This window comes from Polistes dominula, unplaced genomic scaffold (assembly GCF_049000335.1).
Source record: "Polistes dominula isolate Pdom_NZ unplaced genomic scaffold, Pdom_raw_medaka contig_482, whole genome shotgun sequence".
Taxonomy (NCBI): domain Eukaryota; kingdom Metazoa; phylum Arthropoda; class Insecta; order Hymenoptera; family Vespidae; genus Polistes; species Polistes dominula.
Genome location: NW_028301016.1, coordinates 1,543,901 through 1,570,792, shown reverse-complemented (window position 1 = coordinate 1,570,792; position 26,892 = coordinate 1,543,901). Strand labels below are relative to the sequence as shown.

Here is a 26,892-nt window from a genome sequence, read left to right as displayed (position 1 = left end):
ATTTATAGAACTTGGTGAATATTTGTTTTTCAATTCTACTTCGAGATAAAACAAACTATAATAAAAATTCACAGATTTGTTGGACAGTGTGTAGAACAAGAAAATATAGTAATGGAAATCTAGGAATATTTATTACATTTGCTATGGTACACTCTAATGGAAGACGACAAATTTTTCTTCGTTAGATCGTACGGGTGTTATATAATAATGAAAGTCTAAGGATATTTTTTTCTTTATATATATATATATATATATATTTATAGCCAACATTATAATGAATGACGATGGATTTTTCTACACTTTAGAAAAGAAATAGGAAAAATAAATATAGAACAAAAAAAATATATACCGCAAACATAGGACGAATAAAAAATGCACGTGGAAAGTAGTACGAACAACGCAACGTAAAAATACGAGCTCGGGCAAGTAGTACGAACGAGGAAAAAGTTAGCAACCAAGTAGTACGACTAGATATTGAACTCTTTCTGGTAATAGAAAAGAAAATCTATTGAAATGGAAAAACATTAAGAATAATACGATAAAAATGTATAACACGACAATTTATTTCATTCTATACTCATCTTATATTCTTTCTATGGTTACAGTCTATGGTGTAAAAAAAAAAAAGAAATGTAAAATACAAAAAATAACTTTTATAATTTTAAATATTAATTTTCTATATATATTAATATTGTAATTAGGCAAGGTGTTGGTCATTAAAAAACTAATTAATTTCATTTTTAATCATTGACTGTACAAATTTCTTGTTAACTTATCTATTTTGTTATTTATAGAATACTCAGTGAGCAACATTGTTATTATTATTATTATTATTATTATTATTAATATTAGTTTTTCTTTTTTATAAAAATAAATGGTGTCGGAAATAACTTCTTTTTAAGGTTTTTCATTAAAAGAAAATTATATTCAAATATTATTTAAATGAAATTTAAAGTAGTTTTTCCTATGCTACGCTGAGCTCAAATAAAATTAAAAATAATTTATCTTAATTTGTTCTTTTTCATTTTATTTTAAATCAAATCTTAAGGCGATATTTTTTCTCGTTTGTTTATTTATTCTTAAGTTTCTTTTTTTAAGTATTCTTTCATGTTCTTAAATATTTCTTATTTTCTTTTAAAAATATTGTTAAGAAACTTTGCAGAGCGTGTTGTTCGACCAAAAAAAAAAAAGCTCAGATTATTATTATACATGAAAAAAAAAAAGGTTGTATTATACATTAATATAAAAAGAAATACCGTGCCGAATTTATTCAACACGTTTTCCGCCAAGCTACACTTGACTAACATAAGTGTCATTACCACGCCATTTGTATCTAAAATGGTACACGCTATGAGATTTAATATACCTGCGAAAATTTACATATATTTCTTTCCATTTATGTACTGCGAATTTATTTCGTAGTATTTTTAAATATTTACAAAATAATTTGTCCTATATAACAAACGAACACACACACACACACACAAATTTATTTTCTAGCGGAAAAATACAGAAATAATAAATAAATAAATTGTAACGATTGAGAAATAACTGCAAAAATGTATACGTAAGAAAATACATGGTAAATAATATATTTATTTTTAACGTTTTTTATTCATAAGGGTTTCATGTATCGATTTATTAAATCAAAGGAACCATAAATGTTGTTTGTGAGAATGATCATTGCAAAATATCGTAAACTTTTTCATAATATTCAGTGAAATGTTACTATTTATATTTTTTACAGTTTCTCTATAGCAAAATAAATGCAACATTGTTTGTTGTTTGTTTATTGAATCTCCATTATCTGTTTTTAATTTGTGATGTTTTTTACTCGATGGTATTGATAAATCTTCATTTTATATGTCATTATTATTTTTGATATTTGTGAAACATTTATAACCAAGTTTTTCTTCTTATTTTAATACTAAAATGGAAGTATAGTTCAAAATACATTATAAATACTCACGTGTTTTCAACTGGTGTTTTAAGTAAATTTTTGTTAACTTAACTTTTTGTTTTAAGTTATCATTTTCAAATTTTCTTAAACGTCAACTTGATCTGACCAATAGGTTAATCACTGACAATTTATTGTAGTTATAATCATAATTTATTGCTTCTTTTTGCAAAATGTTAGGTATCTTTTCTTAAATGCATTTTATTTATTAAATGTTTAATAAAAAATCTAAGTACAGTTTCTCTCGCTGTATTATAAGTACCCACGTGTTTACAATTGGTGTTTTAAGTAAATTTTTGTTAAGTTAATTTTTGTTCATTATTCTCAAATCTTTCTAAACGACCACTTAATCTGACGAATAAATTAACCACTGATGATTTATTATCTTTTATAGTTATAATTTATTGAATTCTTTTGCAAAATCTCAATCATTTTTTATTAAATGCATTCTATTTATTAAATATTTAATAAAAAATGTTTAATATAAAATTAAAGTACAGCTCGTTGTATTATAAGTAACCACGTGTTTACAATTGGTGTTTTAAGTAAAATTTTGTTAAGTTAATTTTTTGTTTATCATTTTTAAGTTTTCATTTAATCTGACGAATAAGTTAACCACTGATAATTTATTGTTTTTATAATTATAATTTAATGCTTCCTTTTGCAAAATCTCAATCATTTTTTCGTTAATATATTTTATTTATTAAATGTTTAATAAAAAATATTTAATAAAAAATCGAAGTACAGTTCTCTGTATCATACGTACCCACGTGTCTGCAACTGCTGTGTTAAGTAAATTTTTGTTAATTTTAATTTTTGCTTATCATTGTCAATTTTTTTTAAATGATCACTTGATTTGACCAATAATTCAACCACTGATTATTCATTATTTTTATAATTATAAATTAATGCTTCTTTTAGCAAAATCTCAATCATTTTTTTTTTAAATGAACTTTTTATTTATCAAATGTTTAATAAAAATTGTAAACATCTAGACTAATAATTTATTTACAATAACTCAGTTACCAATACCGATACTCAATTTAAAAAATATTCTATAAACCATATTAAAATAATATGAAGAATAATTATTAACATCTCATTGTTAACGATAAAATGATAATTTTACTTAAAAATCAGTTTCAACGTGTACCTAAAATAATAATAAATTTAACAGTAAACGTGTTGATCATCCATTTAAATTTTTCCATTAAGAAACCCTGTTATTTTCTTCAGTTATTTTCTAAACGAACAAAACTTCGTAATAATTTATCATTACGTAAAATATTAATCGATCATAAGAAGCCATTTTCTAAATTGTCGTTTAAATTTTCATTCTATTGATGAATTAATCGACATCGTACCCTTATCAAACATTTTTTTTCTTTTTATTATAATTATTATTATTTTCACTTCCATCCACTTTATATAACAATACGATGTCTCATTTTCTTTAATGATTCCTATCGAAAGAAAACAAAGCTAAGGTTATATAACGTCGAACGATAATACCGACATTCATTAAAATATTCGAATCTTAATTACGTTATAATGAATTCGCTAAAGGGAACAACACCGTGACTGGTTTATATATATATATATATATATTTTTTTTTTCTTTATGCAAGACAAGGACGTTTCCAGAGAAAGAGTATTTCATTAAGTCAAGAAGCTTAAGGAAGAAAGGAGTGGCGCTATTTAAAAGTTTTCTGAAACTGTAAATATCCGAGCTTCGTTCGTTTAGGGCGGTTATATTAAAGTTTCCTTCTCTCTCTCATTTTATTTTTTACATTCTCTTTTTCTCAAATGAAAGATAAAAAACGAAACCAAGAAGTAAGAATGAGAGAGAGAGAGTGAGAGAGAGAGAGAGAGAGAGAATATTACTAACTAGTATAAAATTTGTGCTAAAACTTAAGTAGATTTTGTTATAATATCTTAAAAATATTGATCATATTTTTTATTCGTAAAAAAAAGACATTTACAATAAAAAATTATAAAACTCGTTTATATAACCTTATAACCCATTGATGTGAGGAAATTCGCGAAATTGCATCGAACCGTGGCAAGAAGTTCAACGGTTCATCGGTTAAACGTCCCCAGTTTTCACCTGCAATTTTGATCATACTACTAGCGTGAGAGAGATAACATTAAAGATAGTTTCACCATAGAGTTTCATATAACTGTCTAAAGAAGTTTACCATAGACTGGTAGAGAAAGCTTGGCTTTTATCGGAACCGTTCAAGACTACCGCACGTGGTGTCGTTGTTCGTGTACCGGCTGGCCCACGACTGTGGTCAAATATTCTTTTGATAAAAAATGCCAAAACTTTCGATGACCCGATGAAATGTAGGAGATAGATAGATGAAAAAAGAAAGAGAGAGAGAGAGAGAGGCATATGTTTGATGTTTGCTCAAAGCTCCATCGGGATTTTCAACGATTTTGTTCGCAAATGGATAACGGAACTCGTTTCAATGCGGGTAACCATTTGACATCGTGGCTTTTATGTCAGTTAGAAACTACGAACCCGAACGTGCTCGGTTCATTCTATTTTTTTTTATCTCTCCACCCTTTTTTCTATCTTTCTCTCTCTCTCTCTCTCACTCTCACTCTCTCTCAATTTTTTTTTTCATTTTTTTTATCCTGTTCTACAACGATATTAGTATTTTCTACGTTGGAAAATACATTGGATGGGTTACTAAAAAGAATTTCGATTTAACGAGAACAACATGAGGTAAATAGTGTATATATATATTTTATATATAAAAATTCAGTGTCACATGGTTAATTTCCAATGAAGTTTGAAACTACTGATCCAGTTTCAATAAAATTTTTCTTTATTTTGTGTGATCATTTTCAACTTAGTACATAGGATAGTTTTTATCCTCTTTATTATTATATTTAATTATTATTTATTATTATTTATTCTTAACATTTAGGTATTTATTATTTAGAGGTTATTTAAGTCTTTATGTACTGTAAGTTTTCAACAGACGGCGCTGTATTGCAAGTTGGTTTTCAATGAAGTTCAAAACTAGGAAACCTATCTTAATGAAATTTGTTTTATTTTGTGTAATTTTGTTTAACTTAGTATATAAGATAATTTTTATCGCGATTATTTTTATTTTTTATTGCTAATTTAAGGATTTATTATTTAGAGGTTATCTTGATTTTTAGGTACTGTCAGTTTTCAATAGACGGTGCTGTGTTACAAGTTAGTTGCCAATGAAATTCGAAACTAGTACGGGTCTTTATAAAATTTTTCTTTATTTTGTGTGATTTTTTTTTTTAACTTAGTACATAGGATAGTTTTTATCCCGATTATTTTTATTTTTTATTTTTATTATTACATTCCGATCATTTTTATTATTATATTTAATTATTTATTATTCCTTATACTTAAGGATTTATTATTTAGAGGTTACCTAAGTCTCTAGGTTCTGTAAGTTTTCAATAGATGGAGCTGTATTACAAGTCAATTACTTCACGTTTTTTTTCAGATTTATGTATATACATAACCTAACCTTACTTTCTATATTTTTTTCGTGTAGTATTATTTTACATATTTCATTGTAACTGTGATATTATTTTGTGTGTTGTTATAATTTACTAAATAGTTTAGAATTATATTAAATCAATATTTTATAACAGAGTCACAGCAACGTGTGGCTGGAACATCCTAGTATGTATATATATAGATATATACATTTATCGTAGCATTCGATGCCTCCCTTACAAAGCCATCGTAAATGAATAAAATCCGTAAGGGTTTATCTCAAACGAAGTTAAAGTTTATTGGTTTAGTAGCGGTAAACGGAAAAGAAGTTGCGCGAACGTGCTCAATAATCCGTACCACGAGATTATCCGTGAGCCAGCAAAAGCGTTTCTTTTCTACGTGCCTTTGACCTCCCTGATTCGGACTCCTCGTACTTTCGCTCGCTCTCTCTCTCTCTCTTTCTCTCTCTCTCTCTTCTCTCTCTCTCTCTCTCTCTCTCTCTCTCTCTCTCGCAGACATACACTCTTTCTGTCTATTTCTCATTTCCTTTCTTTCACTTTCTTAGAAATTACAATAGAATTTTTAAAAGTACAATGAAGCTACATGGTTACACGTTAACTTGATGTTAACACGTTGTTGACAGGCAACTTTTTAAAGAAATTATCTCATGTCACCGACTAATACTTCGTAATTGCATTGAAAATTAAAACAATATAAGTATAATAATTTTTAATCCCTGAGGACGACAAATTTTTCAAGCGGTTTAGGTAGTAAGACGAGGAAATGTTTGCAAATATGTCGAGTGTCTTACATGATACAATTACAGAATCTTACATTTAAATTTTGTCGATTATTTTTTATTAAATTTGACAAACAAAAGCTAATGATCCCTTTCAAGTACCAACAGTTAATTCCATTCAGTTATTCAGTTCAGGAGTCATCGAAATGTAGCATAAACACCGATTGTCGCCTGTTTCTTGCCACTCGTCTTACTGAGCGGCAAATCTTGGCGACTGAAAGTCGCCTTTCGTTTACAAACGGTTAATCAAATTTACTTATTATTAAACTTTTAATATTTTTCTTTTTTGTATGATAAGCACTGTAACAATTTTACACAATAGCTTTTACAGATATATTGGGTTGTTTAGAAAATAATTTTGTTTTTTCTTGACGTAACAAAAATTGATGCAAACCGGCAAATAGCAACATGTGAGATGGTTTAAAGGTTAAATTTATCAAATTTAACTGTTTATGACCACTTGAAGGGCCTAGGTTTAACCTCAAAATGAAAATTGTCTTCATTGTCACAAAAACAAAACGAAATTACTTTCCCAATAACCCAACGATACTATTTATTTTCACTAAGTTTTTCTTAAAAGCTCATTACGAGTATACTCGTGATCGGTCATCAACGTTTGGCCATGAAATACACGAGTCTATTCGTAATTGATCAACAAAGTGTTAAATACGTTATAAAATTATTACTTACATAATAAAACAAATTATTACTAAACTACTGAATACTTTTTTTATATTTTTTTTTACGCTATTCGATTAATCTTCGTTTAAATTATTTGTTTAACTATTGCAAACGTTTTAATACGTACAACGAAAAGAATAAAAAAAAAACATTAAAGAAATACGCTTGAGGGAAGAAGGAAAAAAAAAAAGAAAAGAAAAGAAATTATCGACGAAAGAATAAGAAAAATTAGCTTTAAAGAAGAATTTTGCATAGCATAGCTCGAACGTTGGGATGATTTCTGAAGGGAAACGAGGCTCGTGAAAAAAATTAAGAGATGAAGTAAAGAAAGAGAGGAGCTAAAGTATAAGTAGAAGTAGTAGAAAAGAAAAAGTGGACGGAAAAGAGGAAGAAGTAGAAGAAGAAGAAGAAGAAGAAGAAGCCTTGGCGATCGACGCGGTTCTACCGTCTTCGACGAAAGTTGGAAACTTTGGTGCGAAATTAAGGTAGTGCAAAAAAAAAAACGCAAAAAAAAAAGAAAGAAAAAAAAACAGAAAAGGCAAAGAAAAGAGGGAGAAAAGGATGAAAAATAAAAGAAAAAAATGAGCGCACCATTACCGCGCATGGGGTAACGTACGAAGAAAACTTGAAGAGAAGTGGTCTGGAAAGGGGGAAAAAAAAAAGAAAACTTGAGATGCAAAAAGCAAAGGAAAGAAGGAAGGTACCTTACTTAACTAAGGAAGACCAAAAAAAAGAAAAAGATAAAAAAATAAAATGAAGAAAATAGAAAGATTGGTTGTAATTATAAGCACTTACGATTACCCATTAATTCGATTTTTGCTGTAATCTGGTATATTGGGGTTTTCAAGTAAAATATTCATTGAGATGGAAGATACTCGAAGATCTTTAAATCGAGAAACAGTTGAAAATATTTGGAATTTGTCATTGGTTAACGTTCATTAACGTTCATAATTTTGATTGTAACACTGAAATAATTTGTTTCGTTTAAGACGCAACCGCGGTAATATTTTTATTATTTAAGGTTTCATAGTAATTAATCTTTTATTTTTGATGTTCCAATAAAAATTTGTAATAAAAATTATTCCAATAAAAAATGTAATGGGTCACTATTTATTTCAAAGCATATTTTAATTAGTGGTAATATTTAAAATGAACTAATTGTCAATTTTCATTCAAATTTTACAATTGTGAGTAGTTCAAACGTTCCTGTTACTAATGACCAACGGGCAGTCAAAGTTTTAATTTTCATTAATTATGAGTAAAATAAATTCCATAAAATGACGAAGAAATAAAATGGTATAGAGAAAAAGAAAGAAATCCTGATAAGATGAAAAAAAAATAGAACAAAAGTATTTTATATAATTTCGTTTTCAAAGTAGTTCGAATTTCTAAAATTTCTTTTCGATGTAAATAAGCATTCCAATAAAAAGTTTTAATTGTTCAATGAGTCACTACTTATTCTAAATTATATTCTAATGAACATTAATCTTTAAAATGCACCAATTGTCAATTTTTATTCAAATTTTACAATTGTAAGTAATTTAAACGTTCCTATCACCAATGACCACTGTAACCGATTATATAAATATAACCAATGTGCCGATGAAAGTGTTAATTTTCATTTCTACGATTGTCGTTTGTAATTATTAAATACAAAAATAAAATAAATTCCTTAAAATGAAGAAAGAAAACAAAAGGTATAGAAAATAAGAAAGAAATCTTAATAAGAAAATAAAAAAAAAAAGATTTTATAAAATTTTGTTTTCAATGTAGCTCGAATTTCTCCAATTTCTCGAATTTCTTCTCAATGTTAAATAATCATTCATCGAATTGAAAGCGATATCGAGCGTGAATGAGCGAACGCGTTGTTGGTTTATAAAGAGAATACAAGGAACCTGATGAGCTCACAAGTGGAAATGGATAGAGATAGACAGACAGATAGATAGATAGTTAGATAGATAGATAGATAGGTAGATAGGTCTTCCTCTCGAATGCGACACGCATGTACTTGGAGCACCGATACAGTGACGGTTACTTAGCGTTTACTAACTATTCACTATCCGTTCGTCTATCCTGCCAATCGTTCCCACGAATTTCCCAGCGCATTGTTCGGCACGTATTCATGAAACAAGATCCTGTCGAAATTCAAGTAGCTGCGATAACCGAGAAGACTACCTACCTACCTACTACCTACACCTACCATCTACCTTTTCCCCCTTTCATTCCCCCCACCCCCTGATCGATCCCTTTATCTCCTACTCTCCTCTCCTTGTTTCTATCCACATATCTCTCTCTCTCTCTCTCTCTTTTCTACGTAACAGCTATCCAGTACTTACCACACGTACGTATACTTTCACACATATTCACTAAGGTCGATACCAGTCAATGGCACTTCGAAACACGTTACGTTCACATGTCCGTGACTTTCGACGCTTCACTAATTTAGGTCCAATGGCTACAATTCGAGATCCTATAGTAAACCCATTTCAACGCACCTTTATCCCCACTAGGTTTACATTGATACATAAATGTTAGTACATAGGTTGGTAATAATCATTTAGTTTTGACGATTTGTCTACTTCTACATCTTTATTTTTTCGTAATTTTGTTTTGCATCGAATTATAAATTAAGACATTATTTTTGAATTATTTAAGTCTATAAGGATATTTATTTGACAATTTGTTTACTTACATGGTTATTTTTCAATACATTTATTTTATTTTGTCATTTAATTGTAAATTAAAAATTCTCATCTATTTATTTTGTGATCAAGTATCTGTTTTTATGATATTTGTATTATATTTATTCTTTTCTTTTTTTTTTGTTTTTTTTTTTTCTTTTTCTTTCTCTTGGCATTGAATTACACGTTAAATTATTATTCATCGATATTTTTTAATATTATATAGATGACTATATTAATCAACACCTCGGTGTATTGTTCGAAAATTTCATTAATATTCATGAGAAACGTGCGAGCAATTTCGTTGTAATTCTGTCTCTTTTATTAAGATTTAAGTATCATTTTTTTAGGGGGGGGGGAACAATAAAAAATAGATTGATTAAGAAAATTTTTTTATTTTTTTCAATGACAATTTATCGTTGAATTGTTTATAAAAAAAAATGTGCCGTTCTATCCTTAATACTTTCTTTTTTTTTTTGTTTTTTTAAATTGATAAGATTTATTGGAACGAACTTATTAATAGGAGATGTTACTTGAAATGTGCAATTAGGATTCTGATTACTTTCTTACAAGGAGAAGGAATTACTTAAACTAATATCATTATCCTTGTCTTATATAAACGCAATCTGCGTTACCGCGACGCATCGTTAACATGGCTGATCAGGGTGATTTGGTAACAAACGAACCGTACACATTATATTATTCATCGTTCACTCGTCCTTAACAAAGTTTAATCAACTACTCTCAATCTCTTCTTAATTAAACAACAATTTGAAAAGTTTATCAAAATGACAAATTAAAAGATATTTTCGAAAATTCAAATTTCAATAAAATCTAATCTTGATGCAAACGAATCTTGATGCATTTTTATATTACTCATTATTCATACTTCTTTAACAACATTTATTTAATTTAATATTCATTTAATTTCTCTTTTTGATGAGAATATAAAAGACGTTCTACATAAGTTCCATAAATTAAAATTGACTTTAATTCACAAAAAATCAAATTTAAATGAAATCCAATTTTGATATAAACGAACCGTAAACATTATATTATTCATTGTCTTTGACATTTAATTAAGTACTCAATTTTCTTCGCGATTATATTACATGCATGAGATTTTTAATAAAACAAATTGTTAGAAAATATTATAAAATTTATTTCGAATTAAAAAAAAAACCGAAATGAAATGCAAAGCGGATTAAAACGATCCTTTAAATATCAAATTATTAATCGTTCAATTATCCTTAAAAAATGTTTAATTACCTACTTAATTTTTTTTAATATTATACAACATACATACAAAAAAATTGGAAATAAATATTTTAAATACAATTAGAGATATTTTATTATTAATATAATGTTGATTAAAAATAATATTAAATATATTTCAATAAATAAAAATGAATCATCTCAACAAACAATCTCATTTTCAAAAAAAGAAGAAAAAAGAATATTAAAGAAAAGAAAAAGAGATGCAATCACGCTTATTCTATGGGTGTCCTTGGTATTATCGTAAAGAAAGCAAGCGTCGAAAACGTTGAGCTTAAGAGCAGAATATACGAGGAAATTTTACCCCGTTTCCTTTTCTCAGAGAAAAAGCTCTACGCTATCATAGGATTTTCTCAGGACCAATGTCACTGATTAGTCCGCGAAAAGGGGGAAAAGGATATCTGTAAGAACGTAAGTAAGAATGAAATGGTGTTGTCAGTAAAAAAAATCCTCGTGTAAGTATTACGAAAAAAATAAGAAGAAGAAGTATGGAATGATTTCAGAATGAATGATTGGAATGTCAGAAGGGTGGTAAAAGGTAGATAAGAAAGGAAACAAGAAATCATGTGGTTATCCAACGAAACTGTTAGATCTTCGGAAGTGAATTGAAGGTTTCCGGGAGAAGAATGAATGATAACACGTATCGTGTGTCATAAGAAATGAATCACGTGACAATGTTGTATGTCAAAAATGCAATCATGGTTAGTTAGTAACACCTTAAAGGTGGTACTTTTGCCATTTGTACCAGCATCGAAGAGCTTTAGAATCACGGAAGAGGCAGCCGTTATTGATCGACAAAGCTGGCAAATAAAGGGGCTGAAGGGAAAGAGGTTAAAGGGAAAAAGGAAGATAGGAAGTAAGGGGTTGGTTGGAGGAGGAGTAGTTGGAAGAAGAGGAAGGCCACTTAGAGAATCATTGCAAGCCGAAACTCTCTCTGTCTCTCTCTCTCTCTCTCTTTCTATTTCTCACTCGGTTTTTCCCTCTTGATCATCCCTTTCCCTTCTTCACTATATACGTTTGCAAGCAAAGTCTTCTTTGCTACTATAAACCTCGCCAAGCGGAAAACCCTACTCGAACACTCGCGACAAATTACGAAAAGGAAAACTGGTGAAAGTGTTGAAATTAGTTGATTTGTTTATATTTTTTTATTTTTCTATTTTGACATGCGTGGTGTTAATTTATTTTTCATTTATTTATTTTGTTTTTATTTTTAACCCTTTGGCTATATTTTACGTATCAGTACGTCATACATTTGTTTGGGAAAAGATTCACATGACGTTCTGATACGCCATTGAAACTGAGACGAGATTTAATTAATTCATTCTGGTTTATTTCAAAGTTATTTTTTAATAAATGTATTTACCCAAAGGGTTAATTTAATAATTTTTTCCTTTCTCTTTCTCTCTCTCTCTCTCTCTCTTTAATATTATTTATATTATTATTTATTAATTTTTTTAATAAATAATCGATATATACAAATTTTGTTCCCATTTATTTCCTTTTTTATTGTGCTGGATGATAATTTTATGACATTAATATTACAAATGAATTTAACCGGATCAATGTTTGAAAAGAGACAGAATGGTAGGAAGCAAAAGAGAGAGAGAGAGAGAGAGAGAGGAACATGGAAAATTCTAAAAATTCTATTTAATTTCATTTTCTTGACATTGAGGGCGATTAAGTATAACTTAATTATGGTTATCTACCGTAACGAATCAGCAGACAGATTATGGACGAAATGCGATTAAAGCGGTCTCCGCAAGCGCCTCGTACACTGACCTCGTAAATGTCATCGTAAATCTGATCGTTAAATTTCAAGTTATAGGAGTGTGAAAGGTCTAAAAAGTCGTAATCCAAATAGCTGTGTGAGCTTGCGTGGTCTCGTCCATCGTTCGTATAGTCTAATGGATGCTAACAAATCGATGAGAGTTTTGATGATCGTACGATAAAACAAACCCCGTCGATGGTTCTCTAGGTATATGCGTGTTCTCGTATTCTACCCACACCTATAACCAATTTTTTTCGATTATAAAATTCTACTCGATGCTAAAAATTCTTTATTTCTTCTCTTATTTGTTTTTTTCTATTTTTCTTTTTTTTCGTTTTTATTGGATTCCTTTGACGCTTATTATATTGACGATAACTGAAAAATATTTTCAAATAAAAAAAATATTAGTTAAAAATTTGATTAGCTATTATCGAATTTTTAATTAACACTTGGCAAGCGGGTATATTTCGTACTCAAGTTACGCGTGCAGCGAACGTTTTTTCGTGAATTGCGCGAGAGTTTGGTCAAAAATTCCTTGTATCTTATTTTTTCGTCTTAATCGAATTATGTATTACTTATGCATTGAAAAATGTACAATTTATATTATACATAGATAAGTACTTTGTCCACTTCACTGTTTTATAATTATACGTTATTCGCTAACCACCTCAAATCTATCAAATACGTATTTTTACGTGACCCGCACTCCAATGGTAAACTGCGAAAAACGTAAAAATACGTTGCCCGCATGCTAATTGTTACACAAATTTTAGAATGATAATATTCTAATTAAAGATAAAATATTAGAGATATATAGTATTTACAAAATTATTATTATTATTAAATTGAATGAAAACATTTAAATCGTTTTAAATATAATTACACTCTTACTGGCAGTAGTAGCAGTAGTGAATAATATTATTTTGCAAATTCTGCAAAACCACATGCATTTAGGGGATTGAGTAAAGCTCTTGACTAGAGTCATTTTTGAGAAAAGGGATGGAAAAAGCAAAGAAAGTGGAGATGAGTTTGAAGATAAAACGAGTAAACAGAAGTGAGGAAAAGCTCGACACGAAATGGTCCGTTTCACGACTCTTCCACACTGACCTTAGGATACACGAGTGTCATTAACGTTGCCCGCTGAAACATCCAACCTCATCCTACCATCGCGTCTGGTTATTTATTTCAGCTTTTAACAACAACGATAACAACAGTGGCTGGGCCCTGTTGTGCAACAAAAACCTACCGGCAGCAAGCGTTACGTGGTTCAACCACGCGAATCTGATTTGCTGACATAGCGTGTAAGTGAGAAAGATAGAGAGCTAGAGAGAGAGAGAGAGAGACAGAAAAAAAACAGAGATAGAAATAGGTTTGTCGTTAAAACGATATCCGTGAGAGATATATCCTCGAGCTTTCGATAACGATTTTCAAAAACTCGATCGTTCGATCACTCACCGTCATTGTAGATATCCACCAACGATACATCTCGAACAGTTCGATGATGTTCCAAGGTCGTATGTATATCTGAACTTTTCCACCGTTGTCGTCCTGAAAGAAGACAAAGTGAAATTACAATGCTGTGACCGATCGATTGTTACACTATGATCGAAACATTTAACTTCTTTCAATTCTGTAAAAAAAAAAAATAAAATAAAATGACACTCTAGCACTTGGCATGCGGGCAACGTATTTTTACGTTGTCTGTCACTGGAGCGCGGGTCGCGTAAAAATACGTATTTAGTAGATTTGTTGTGTAATGCTGGTAACGTATAATTATTATACAGTGAAGTGTACAAAGTGCTTAGCTATGTATATGATGAATTGTGCATTTTTTAATGCATATGTAGTATATAAATCGAATAAAACGTTAAAATTAAGATAAAAGAAATTTTTGACCAAACTCCCGCGCAATTTATGAAAAAACACTCGCTGCACACGTAACTTGACGCATGCCAAGTGGTAACTTGAACGAATTTTTATCAATTGAGTAGGCAACAAGATAAACAATTAATTATTATAATTTATTATATTTTATCTTTTAATACTTTCTTTTTATTTCTTTATTCTTTTCTTTCTTTTTTGTTAAGAAATGACTTTCATCTTGTCTTGGACATTTTTTTGTTTCTTATGGAAAAAACAAGAGCTGCGAAGAACGTTAGGGAAGAAGGGAAAATGTGGGCGTTTAAAGAATCGCTTTCTCGATAAAAAGTTCCTAATGAAACCGAGCGATATTTTTCATCGAGGGGTGGAAGTCACGCAACTCGATACCGTTTCGTTCACATCATCCCTCAGGTACATCATTCCCCCTAGGGATAGCGTTTCGTTAGCGTGACGTAATACAGACACCAAACGAGCCAGTAATTTTAACGCGAAAACTGACCGAGATTCTCAGACAAGTGTGAAATTTCAACATTTCACTTATAAACTCGTAAGACTTTGGTTGTATAGTTAAAGCTTCGCATAACACGGATTTTTCTTTTATCTATCTCTCTCTTTCTTCCTAATAGGCACTCGAATTCTTTTTCTACAACGTAAGGATTAGTAGCACGAAATAAGATGGAAAATGTGTTATAAAAAAAAAAAAAAAAAGAAAAGAAAAGAACAAAAATATTCTCAGAAAGAAAGAAAGGAAAGTAAAAGAGAAAGAAAGAGAAAGATTTATAGGTCGGTATTTTATTTCACTCGGTTGGCATTTTATTTCGTTGATTAATGCGAATTGTAATAGTTGCGTTATTTTGAAAAGACGAGGAAAAATGGTAAGATAAATTGAACGATGGATGAGTGGAAACTCTTTCCATCGATGAACGTTCTGAAAAATTCGAAAGAAACTTTTCATTGTTTTATAAATAGTTCCAATTTACTTTTTCCCCCTCTTTCACCTTCTCTTTGGTATATCTTATTTTCAAAAGTATTTATATTTATCGAAGAGTGACGATGAACGAGTAATATTTCATCGAATATACGCTAAATGATAAATCGCTTGAAGGAGTGGGGGACTGGGCTGGGCTGGGGTGGTAAAAGAAGGAAAAAGAAAAATAGAGAAGAGAGAAAAACTTTTCGTTCGTCTCCAAAATTTAACGTTAGCTATCGAGAGTCGTTTTATTGCGAAACACGAAGCCAGAAGAGTACGATATTACCTAGGGGCAATAACGATAAGTGAAAAAAAAAGTTCTACGGGGGTCTCGTCGTAGTTGTCTTTACTACACACGTACTACCAGGTATATACCTCTTTTCGTGCATGCAAGTCGTAGAAATTATCCAAAGTCGGTAGGATTATATGAAAACCGTTTGTCCCGAGTTTAACGATGTTCAAGTGTCGACGCTTCTCCAATAGTTACACAACTTCGTGCGTCTCATAAATGCGAACCGCGGTGCAATTTGAGGATAATTACATTCGCAGATGACAGAGGAGAAAATTACTTGCGTTATGAGTAGAAGGGACTAGAGTAGATTGCACGAGAAAATGTAAATTTATAAAAGCCAATGGAACACCGTGCTTTCTCTCTATACTATACCCTCTTTTCTCTACATAAGGTAAAGTGAAAATTTTAATTACATTTGCGGTAGGAAAAGGAAAAGTAACTTACTGGTTAAACGATACAAATACGTGTTGCGATACGACGTTTTAAAACTGTGTATTACACGTGAAAAATATTACGCATTTAACTATATATACACATGGATATATGTGTACATAATGTACGTATATATGTTAGTATAAGACGTATATATACATATACTTATATGTATATATAATGTTATTTCCTTTTTTTCGATTAAAATCCGTGTACTCAAAGAATCGTACGAGTAATTTCGACCAAAGAACTTCAGTCGAAAAGGAATCCTTATTGCTCTTTCTTTTACTAAAACGAGAAACGTCGGGTAAGCAAACTACTAATTCGTTGAAACGTACGATTTGTAGCTTCGCTTCTTTTCTATCGATTCTAGGGAAGAATCGAATCGCGAGATTCTATCAAAGCATCGATAAACGAGTTTCGAAGAAATTGAATTCCTTCGGTATAATTGTATAGGTTGTTATCCTTTTTAAAGCTTCGACGTTCGTAAAACTCTTCGTGTATAATAATAATAATAAAAAAGAAAAACTCTCTTACTCTCTCTCACACACATACACATATTAATTTTTCCTTTTTTCATATTAAATGTACGAATAAATCTATGGGAATTTTTAAAAAGGTTCTTTTTAACTTTTACCAAAACTCTTCAATTTTTAGTCCAAGCTTCAACTCGGATAACTACATTTTTATTGGTGACTATGAACTGTCGTTTTATTCAGTTTCACATGCAACGGTATACTCTTATAGAAAAGCTTTATTGTCGAACTTCGAATATAAACTGCTTCTCTCGATCTCGTCTCACTCCACAACCACCCCCCACCCATTCTTACCAGTGACTTGGTATTTTCTCTCGACCTATTACTTATCCCCCTTTTTATTGTTTCCTTTCATGTCTATTCCCTATCGAAATTGTATAAATCCATAATTCTTTAACAACTAATAAACTACTCTCGATACTTTCTTTTTTTTTTGAAGTGAAAACTTCTTTAGAATCAGGGTAATTTAAAAATCGTGAAACGGAAGAACGTGAAGCTGAAAAACGTGAAATCGATGAAACAAAAATAATTAATTAATGAATAAAATTCAATATATAATTTATTTCAATATATTTAATTTTATATATAATTTCTATATAATTCTTTATATATTTTATTCTATATATTAATTAATTAATTAATAAAATTCTGTACATAAAAATTCAGTGTAACAATATGTTTGTCCACTAATAATTCCGAAACTACTCAACTTATTTTAATGAAATTTATTTCATTTCATTTCACGTGATTTTTTCCAACTTAGCACATAGCGCAATTTTTATCGCGATTTTTTTTTTATTATTTTTATTACTAATTTAAAAATTTTTATTTAGAGGTTATCTAGGTTCTGTAAGGTTCTTTCAATAGATGGGGCTGTATTACAATTCAATTGTTTCGATATATTCATGTCTCGAAGTTTAGTTTTCTCTGAAGGTTTCACTTCTATCGTGTGTTTTTTTTTATTTCTTTCAGAACAAATTAATGATGTATACGCATACTTTGTTCGTAAATATAAAATCCTTTTTATATACAAATGTTAATCCTTTAAGTGTTTACTCCTATTAATTCCCTTTTTCAATTTCACATGAATGTACAGAAAATGAGAGAAAGAAATTAAATTAAAAGTAAATCTATTTATGTATATATATGTCAAAAATTTAGCGAGAAAAAAATATTCGTTTCGTTTACGATTTCTTCGAGATACTTATTTGAAAATATATTTTTAGATTAAGTCGATGTTATAAAATGTTTTATATATCTCTTGATGGTTAAAAGTTGCATAAAATATTTATTATTCGTCTATAATCGTTCAATGGTTCCCAAATGTACGGAAATTCTCAAGAGAACATAAGTTTATTAGACAGTACGAGTTTCACGATGTAGAAACTACGCCTAATATAGCTTTGTAAACCCAAAGGAGTATTTTAACCGAGTCATTTCGTTCCTCTAACTCTTCGACAAGTTTTCCGATACGTTCTTTTAACTAATTTAAGTGTATACGGGACTACAGTAAATGAAATTTTGAACGAAATTAAAAAGAACAAATTTATTCTTGTTTTTATTTTTTTTTCTTAATAATATATAAATTGAAAGATAGGAAGAAGAAGCTTTATTGTTTTACTCGTTTAATCCAAAATTTCTTGCTCTTTAATCGACGAGAGAGAATAATAATGATTCAGAATGGAAGGAATAAATTCATTTGTTACGGTGTATTATTAAAGCACTGTGTGCAATAAATTGAAATGATTACTTTGCGAACAAGAAATGAAATTCATTTGTAACACTGTTATTAAGCTATTCTGTCTTCCTAATTGTTCACAGTCAAGCTTGGAGATTTCCTTTCATGAACTCGTCAAGTCATGAATTAAAATAATATATCACTTTTGGATTCTCTTTATCTAAGAATTTTAAGATCTAGTTTTGAAAATGATATTACAATAACCCCATCTATGTTAAATATTTTTACATATGTTTTTAAAGTGTTTATTGTAATCTCATAATTCTTCCTTTTTTTTTTTAAATTACTTTGAGATATTATTTTTCAGTATACTAAAATAGATTTTAATTATTTAAATTTTTTTTTTTATTAGATGCACACGATTTTTACATATGTTACATTTTTAATCTTTTTAAAGTGTTAATTGTAATCTTTTAATTTTTTCTATTTTTTAAATAATTTTGAGATATTATTTTTCAGTATACTAAAATAGAATTTATTAATTTCGATTTTTTTTTTTTAATACACACGATTATAAAATTAAATAATTTTTTATATATACTTAGAACATAAAAAGATTCTTGTAAAAAAATCATTTTATTTGTAAAAAGAATTATGTATGCAAATTAATTAAAAACATGACGGAAATATCAAATTTATTGAAATATTTAGGAATGTAAATTAACAAACGAGTATATTTTATTATTTTATTAATATAAATATAAATTTAATTGATAATTATAATAAATAATCTCATTCGTACAAACAAACGTAATAATCATAATCTACATACTTTCTTTTTTATTCCATAGATAAAAATGAATCCATTTGAAAATATATTTTGGAAACGTGACATTTTTTGAAATGATTTGAAGTAAAAATCTTCTGAAAGCCATACGCATACTTAGGTATCTTAAATATAACTAAAATTAAAGTTGCATTTATATCGCATGTTTTAAATCATCTTTGATTTCATTTGAATTTCCATCGAATTTACTAATTTAAAATAAAACTAATTGAAAGTTTTACTTCTAATTAGAATTAACTAGGTCACAGTGATAAAAAAGATTTTTTTAACTTTTTCATTTATTTTATTTTATCCATTATCATGTGTTAATAATTTATTATTCCTCGTATTAGATCTGGATCAAGATTCACAATTAAGATTGCAATTAACTATTTCTATACAATTTTTTATAGTTCATGTATATCTTATTATTTCATTTAAAGTGATAAATTATAGTTTATTTAAAAAAGAAATTTCTAATAAATTAATTATGTGCATTCTAAAGTTATACGATGATCAATTAACGAATGATATAGTTACTCGTGAAAACTTTATAAACCCAAAAATCGAATGATACTAATAATCGATATATGCCCCATTTAAAAAAAAAATTCTGATTCAACGAATTCTTTTCTATGTATGCACATCCCTTTCAATCAAATTCAGCGTTTTACAACCCAATTCTTTTTATCAAATTTTAAATAAAAGATATATTTTATTAAAAAGTTTTATATATTACTGGTTTTATTACGTATGAAATATTTTTTTTGTTTGAAATCTAATACCTTTTATTTAAACAATTTTTCTCACAAATTTTTGAGCATTAATTGTACATTATAATTTATTCTTTTAATTAACTGTATGCCGGTGCATACGGGGATGTCCACCTCAAATTATTTATATTTTTTATTTGTTTGTTTTATTCCGGCATGGCCTCAAAATATTCTAAACCTCTTAAAATTTGAGACTATATTTTATTTTACTCAAAAATTACAATTTAAATAACCAATGGTTACTACTTATGCGCATGACGAGTATACTCCTCAATACACAAATTCGTGCCACTTTTCTATGACGTGTATACTCGTTAATCACAGTTAACTGGTTAAAGTAATTAAACAATAAACACAAATTTATTGATCAATTTATTTTATTATCTTTTTTATTTATTAGTCACAATTTAATTTTTTATTCGATATATTCGATATAATTTAAATTTATTAAAAAAAAGCTTCAGGCGCTTATATGAGAGAAATTATTTTTGTATAACAATGAAATTAATAAAATTTAAAAATAGCGTAGGCGATAAAATGAATATGTAGTTCATCATTTATTTTATTTCCTGTTTGAATACGCCATCGATCTTGGTGAAAGGAAACTCCACTCGGAAATTCGGAGGGGGGGGGAGGAAAGATATTCCATGTTTAAAAAAAAACGAAGTTCTGTTATGCATGATTTCACTACGATCTTTATCAAAAACAAAAGCTGTACCCATGGGTTGACTATGGGGGAGGATCCTTCTGCTATTGATCTGATATCGATAGTGTTCAAAATCTCCTTCCTTGTCCAAAGGGGTGTGTGTGTGTGTTACTCATTTATGATATAAATATGTGAGAGTCTTTAATCTTCGAGTTCTTTAGTCTATCAGTTCTTAATCTGTATCAGTCTGTATATCTGTTTGTCTGTATCGGTTCCTTAGTCCTTAGATCTCAGTTTAATAATTATACGTAGGTTGAAACTTTTTTTTAAGTAGCCACCAGCGTTGTGTAGAACCCGTTGCCAGCGATGTGGAAGGCTTGGTATACTGTCAGTAGAGCCTGCTCTGTTGATGGTGCGAATGGAGTGGTCTACTGCTATGTCTCATCCAGTGTTACGATACGGCGTAAGAAAACCTCTCATTCGCGCTCATAGCGCTCCAAGTGCATCTGAGCAGCGTCGTAACGCATCCATTTCTGCATTTCCATCAATTCATGCGGAACCCATCGTGGCATTCGCTTCAGAACTGTTCCAGAGATTCGACAGGTAGTAGACCACTCCATTTGCACCATCAACAGAGTAGGCTCTGCTAACAGTATACCAAGCCTTCCAAATTGCTGGCAACGGGTTCTACACAACGCTGGTGACTACTTTGAAGAACAGTAACAGGTGCAAACATGTAACTCTTTTGTATCGGTTGCGAATACATAGTTGCCACTATTTAAGTTCCAACCTACGTACTTTCAGTCTGTTATATTCGTCTGCGTATTTTATCAGTCAGTTTATCAGTTTATTAGTCAGTCCAGTCCGTCTTATATTCATAACTTTTTTTGTATTCTGTATTTTTGTAACTACGCCACTTTTTTTGTAAACTTTTTGTAAATAACGCTCAACATCACATCATCATAATTTAATAAATTATCATATATTTCATCATCATCAGTTATTTCTATCTGTCTGAAGGCCACAATAGAAATAAATAAATGTATACATTTGATGAGTAGGCAACATTAAAATTACAGGAGCGTTAGAAAGAGTTAAAGAACAATTAGTATATCCGACGTAAAACTAAAAACGAATGAAAGTTGTAAGTTATGCGATCGCTAGAAAAATATACGAGTCTCTGGTGTTAGAGAAAAGTATATTACAAAGAACTCCAAAGACATAAATTTAATTTAACGCTTTCCTGTGTTAATCCTTCTCTCTTTATCCTACTTGTCTTCTTATTCATTACTAACAAACGAAACAGGGAAACGAGGTATAGAAACCAAGTGAAGGTTTAAGACAAGAGTAACAAACACAAATAGGATGTCAGGTGAAAACAAAAAAAAGAAAAATAGAAGTACGTGCTGAACGTAAACGACACTACAAAAAAAAAAAAAAAAAAAAAAAATAAAAAATAAACAACAACAAAAATAAAATAAAAAGAAGAAAATAAACGAGGGTGCCATTCGTAGCACGGACAAGTTAAAAAACAAAAACAAAAAGTTTAAAAAATTGGATCTGCCTGTAGCATCCTAGCTCAATGGGTGGATTGTGGTGAAATGGTTTTACGGTAAAATTATCTATCCTTGAAAACAAAAAAATCGTTTATTACACTATCACGTTTATATCTACTATCTTTATTTCTTATTTTGTTTGTTTTTTTTCTATCCGTTTCGTTCTATTTTCTTCTTCTTCCCTTTCACACTTCCACCTCCTTCCCCACCACTTATTTATTTCCCGTTTTCTGGCCTTCTTTTCTTTATTTCTTTCTTTTGCTAGGTAAATAAAATATGGATCACAAAGTAGTAACGGTAAGTTTCTTCCCTCCGTTCTTCTCGAACATGCAAGGCTCGCCTATAACAGGAATGAGTTTTCAACTTCGAGCCAAAGAAACCCGCCACACCTCCCTCCCTTCCTCCCTCCCTCCCTCCCCCCGCCTTCTCTCTTGTGAGAACTTTCCTACAGCCAGAAACGCGAGCTACGAGTTTTGCACGGAAAAGCCTCGAGCTAGAAGGTTGAACAGAGGAAAACCTTCTCTATTCTATTCTCTTCTTCCTCACTTTGTCCTTCAACAACACATCTCGAACGTACCATGTCGATTGTAGTTTATCCTCTTACTTAACGTACGAATGACGAGGAAAAGGAAAATAGGAAGGTGAGAACTTCCTGTGAGAAAAGGGGGATAAAGAAAGTACATGTTTGTACGTACTGTAAAACTTTCTAATTAAACAATTTAATGTTTTATACTGAATAAACTCTAAAAAAGTTTACGAATGAATGAACTCATTTTATCCTTTTTTTTTTTTGGACAATCGAATATAATATTTATATTGTTTATTAATTTATTTAGAAATATTAAGTGTAATACTGCACGGTACATTTAATTAAATAAAATTTATTGATACTGTTATGATAAAATAAAAAAGAAATAATAATAAGATTTATTTTTTACATGAATTTATTTATATTTTTCTAATTATTATATTATAATTATTATTTCTAATTGTTATTCTAATTATTTTTTTATTATTATTTCTAATTATTATTTTAATTATTATACAGTTTATTTTCTAGTTATTTTCAAATATTTGTGATCTCTTTAGGGACACCGATATACGAGTATAATATTTGTATTTATATTTTTTAATAATTATATTTTAATTAAATTAATAAATAAAAACTTAATAAAAATTTAATAATAAAAATTAAATAATTTATATAAAGCTAATTTATACATTTATTAGAGTTATATTTTATTAAAATTACTAAATAAAAAATTAATAAAAATTTAATAACAGGAATTCGAAAAATTATATTTAATAATTTATATCTAGTTAATTTATACATTTATTAGAATTATATTTTATTAAAATTACTAGATAAAAAATTAATAAAAATTTAATAACAGGAATTAGAAAAATTATATTTAATAATTTATATTTAGTTAATTTATACATTTATTAGAATTATATTTTATTAAAATTACTAGATAAAAAATTAATGAAAATTTAATAACAGGAAATAAATAATTTATATTTACTTAATTTATATATTTTTTAATAGCTATATTTTAATAAAGTTACTAAAAAAATTAATGAAAACTTAATAATAAAAATTAAAGAATTTTGGAATTATTTTATACAAATAATAAAAGTGAAAATCTTTATCGTGAACATTCATCGTTTTTTCAATTTGTTCTAGCTCGTTGAATCGATATCGATATAAAATGAATAAAGTGAAAAATCAAATGAAAAAAGAGAAGAATTTTTGTTTAAAACTGCCAACAGAAAAGTTTAAATTCTATTGAGAGAAAAAAATTAGATTAAATTCTAACCTTATTAGTTTAAGAGATTAAAATTGTATTATATCGAAGAACGTTTCACATCACAAAGTATTATTTTTTACTCAGACAATAAATGATTAAAATATTGTATTAGTAATTATATATCTCATTGTATATAATGAAAGATAATGATGAGTATGAAATAAAATTCTCGTTGTAAAATATTTTATCTCTAAATTCAGTGTCAGTCGACACTACAGACAACATGAAAAACTAAACACAACTGTTCTCGCTTCAGGTAACCTTGTTTATCTTTCCGACTTTGACCTCTTACTTGTATTCCACCTTGCTAAACTGTTATCTCTCTTTCTATACTAACATCTTAGTTAAAAGATCTTTTAGTATATAGATCTGTTGTTTGCATATGAGTGTTGTAAGATTTTATTATTATCATAAAAATTATTTGTATGTATTATCAATATTTAGTATATGTGTGTTACAAAAGTATTTAATTTTTACGATGAATTTTGTATTCTTATTTGATTACGTACACATTTTGTTTATTTCGATTAATATTTTCATTAACAAATTAAATTATATATTTCGTACTGATTTTTGTATATGTGATCACTGTGATTTAAAAATAAAAATTAATTTTTACGTTTTATAAAAATTTGTTATTAAATTAAGTTTATATTTATTAATATTTTCATTAACAAATTAAATTATATATTATATTTTATACAGATTTTTCTATACGTCATCATTGTGATTTAAAAATAAAAATGGTATTTTACGTTTTATAAAAATTTGTTATTAAATTAAGTTTATATTTATTAATATTTTCATTAACAAATTAAGATAAATATTATATATTATTTAATTAATTATTATATATTAAATATTAATTAATTATTATATATTAAATATTAATTAATTATTATATATTATATACAGATTTTTGTATACGTCATCACTGTGATTAAAAAATAAAAATTTATTTCTACGTTTAGAAAAATTTGTTATTAAATTATGCTTATCTTAATGAATATTTTCATTAGTAAATTAAATTATATATTATATATTATTTAATTAATTATTATATATTAAATATTAATTAATTATTATATATTTTATACAGATTTTTATATACGTCATAATTGTGATTAAAAAGTAAAATTTTATTCTACCTTTTCAAAACTTTATAATTATAAAAATATTTTCGTAGAATTTACTCATATATATTTTTTAATTAATTTTAAAATTATCCGCTCGAAAGTCATTCCTGATTAATATTTGAAAATGAAACATTTCCTCCGTTTTTCAAAAATTATTATTAAATTCGAGCAATACCTTGTACTAAAAATTTTTTAAATATTTTCATTAACAAATCAAATTATATTATAATATATTTTATACAGAATCTTTTAAACGTCATAATTATGATTAAAAAATAAAATTTAATTCTACCTTTTATAAAAATTTATAATTATAATAATATTTTTGTAAAAAATATTCATATATATTTTTTAATTAATTATAAAATTATCCGCTCAAAAATCATTCCTGAATAATATTTTAAAATGAAACATTTTCTCCGTTTTTTAAAAATAATCATTAAACTCGAGCAATACTTTTTATTAAAAAATTTTAAAAAATGAAATATTTATTCTAAAAATAAAATAAATAAAGAAAAACTGATTAAATGACTTTCCTTAGCAACCATATAAAAGGTACCTTATGTAGGTGGTCATTTTCTATCTCATATGACATTTCTTATTACTTTTTTTTTTTTTTGAAGCAGTCGCAAAGGAAATAGGAATGAAATGCTGGTGGTATTCTCAGTTAGAAAATAAGAACGTAAAAGCCGTCTTTTTCCTTTGTTCTTTGGTAAAAGGAAAGTTTCTCGATTTTGGCGGACGTTTGAAAGCATCGAAATCCTACAACTGAGAGACTTCTATTTCGAGCGATTCGTAGTACGTCGTCAGTAACGTCGTCCTTGGAACGAACGAATGCATTCTTTGTTCTTATTTCATTACTAACGAGAATCTGGCCAGTGGAGAATTTATGAAAACTCGTAAATCAAACCAACCATGGTCTTTCTTTCTTTATCTGCTTCGTTCTCTCTCTCTCTCTCTCTCTTTTTCTATCTTTCTCTCAAGGGTATAATTCGGATCTTGCTAGGAGATTTATTAATTAATATCCTTTGTAAAAACTACGGAATTTCTAATAGATTAACGTACGTATCTCCGAGGCAAGAATTAGACCTTAATTGTTAACATTTTTATAACTTACTATTATATATTTTCTTCTTACTTTAGACTTTGTCTAAACTTTTACCGCATCTTTTTCGATTCCCACGTGTATCGTGGCCTCCCCGTTCAACTTTTGTAAGATAGGTAAGCTTTAATCGAGTAAATATGGAATATAAAACGAGTAACGTAATAACGCTTTGAAAAAAACTAAGTCGCGGATAAGAATTACAAGAAGTTGGAGGGGGGGGGGAACCCCCTTGTTAAAACTTTTTCTATGTCTGATTACAAAGAAAATTAAAGAAACATATTACCAATTTTGGTAAAATATAACACCGGATATTGTTCGAGCGCATTATATGTTACGCTGACGCGAATCCGTTTCAAACTAACGTACAATTTTTAAGTTGCTATTATACGCGCGTTTTATACGGAAGTCTCACGACGGTATATTAACACTTAGCCGATCACTCGGGTAGATCTACCCTTTTCATCTGAGGAACGCTTCTTTATCTATAAAGCTTATTTATATAGGGTACAATATATAATAAAATGCATCAATTTTTGAAATCTTTTTATACTCATTATTACGGCTCTTTATTTTCGGGATTTCCGATGGAGTCTTTG

General features: G+C 28.4%; 1 protein-coding gene across 7 annotated transcripts in view; it reads right to left on the bottom strand.

The window, feature by feature from the left end:
* LOC107064449 (neurotrimin) overlaps positions 1 to 26,892 on the bottom strand; it is a 220,798-nt gene that overhangs the window by 40,947 nt on the left and 152,959 nt on the right. For all 7 annotated transcript variants that reach the window (XM_089174186.1, XM_089174189.1, XM_015317143.2 and 4 more), the window contains one exon: positions 14,110 to 14,202. In XM_089174186.1, coding sequence (XP_089030312.1) covers positions 14,110 to 14,202 — 93 coding nt within the window. The remainder of the gene's footprint in view (positions 1 to 14,109; positions 14,203 to 26,892) is intronic.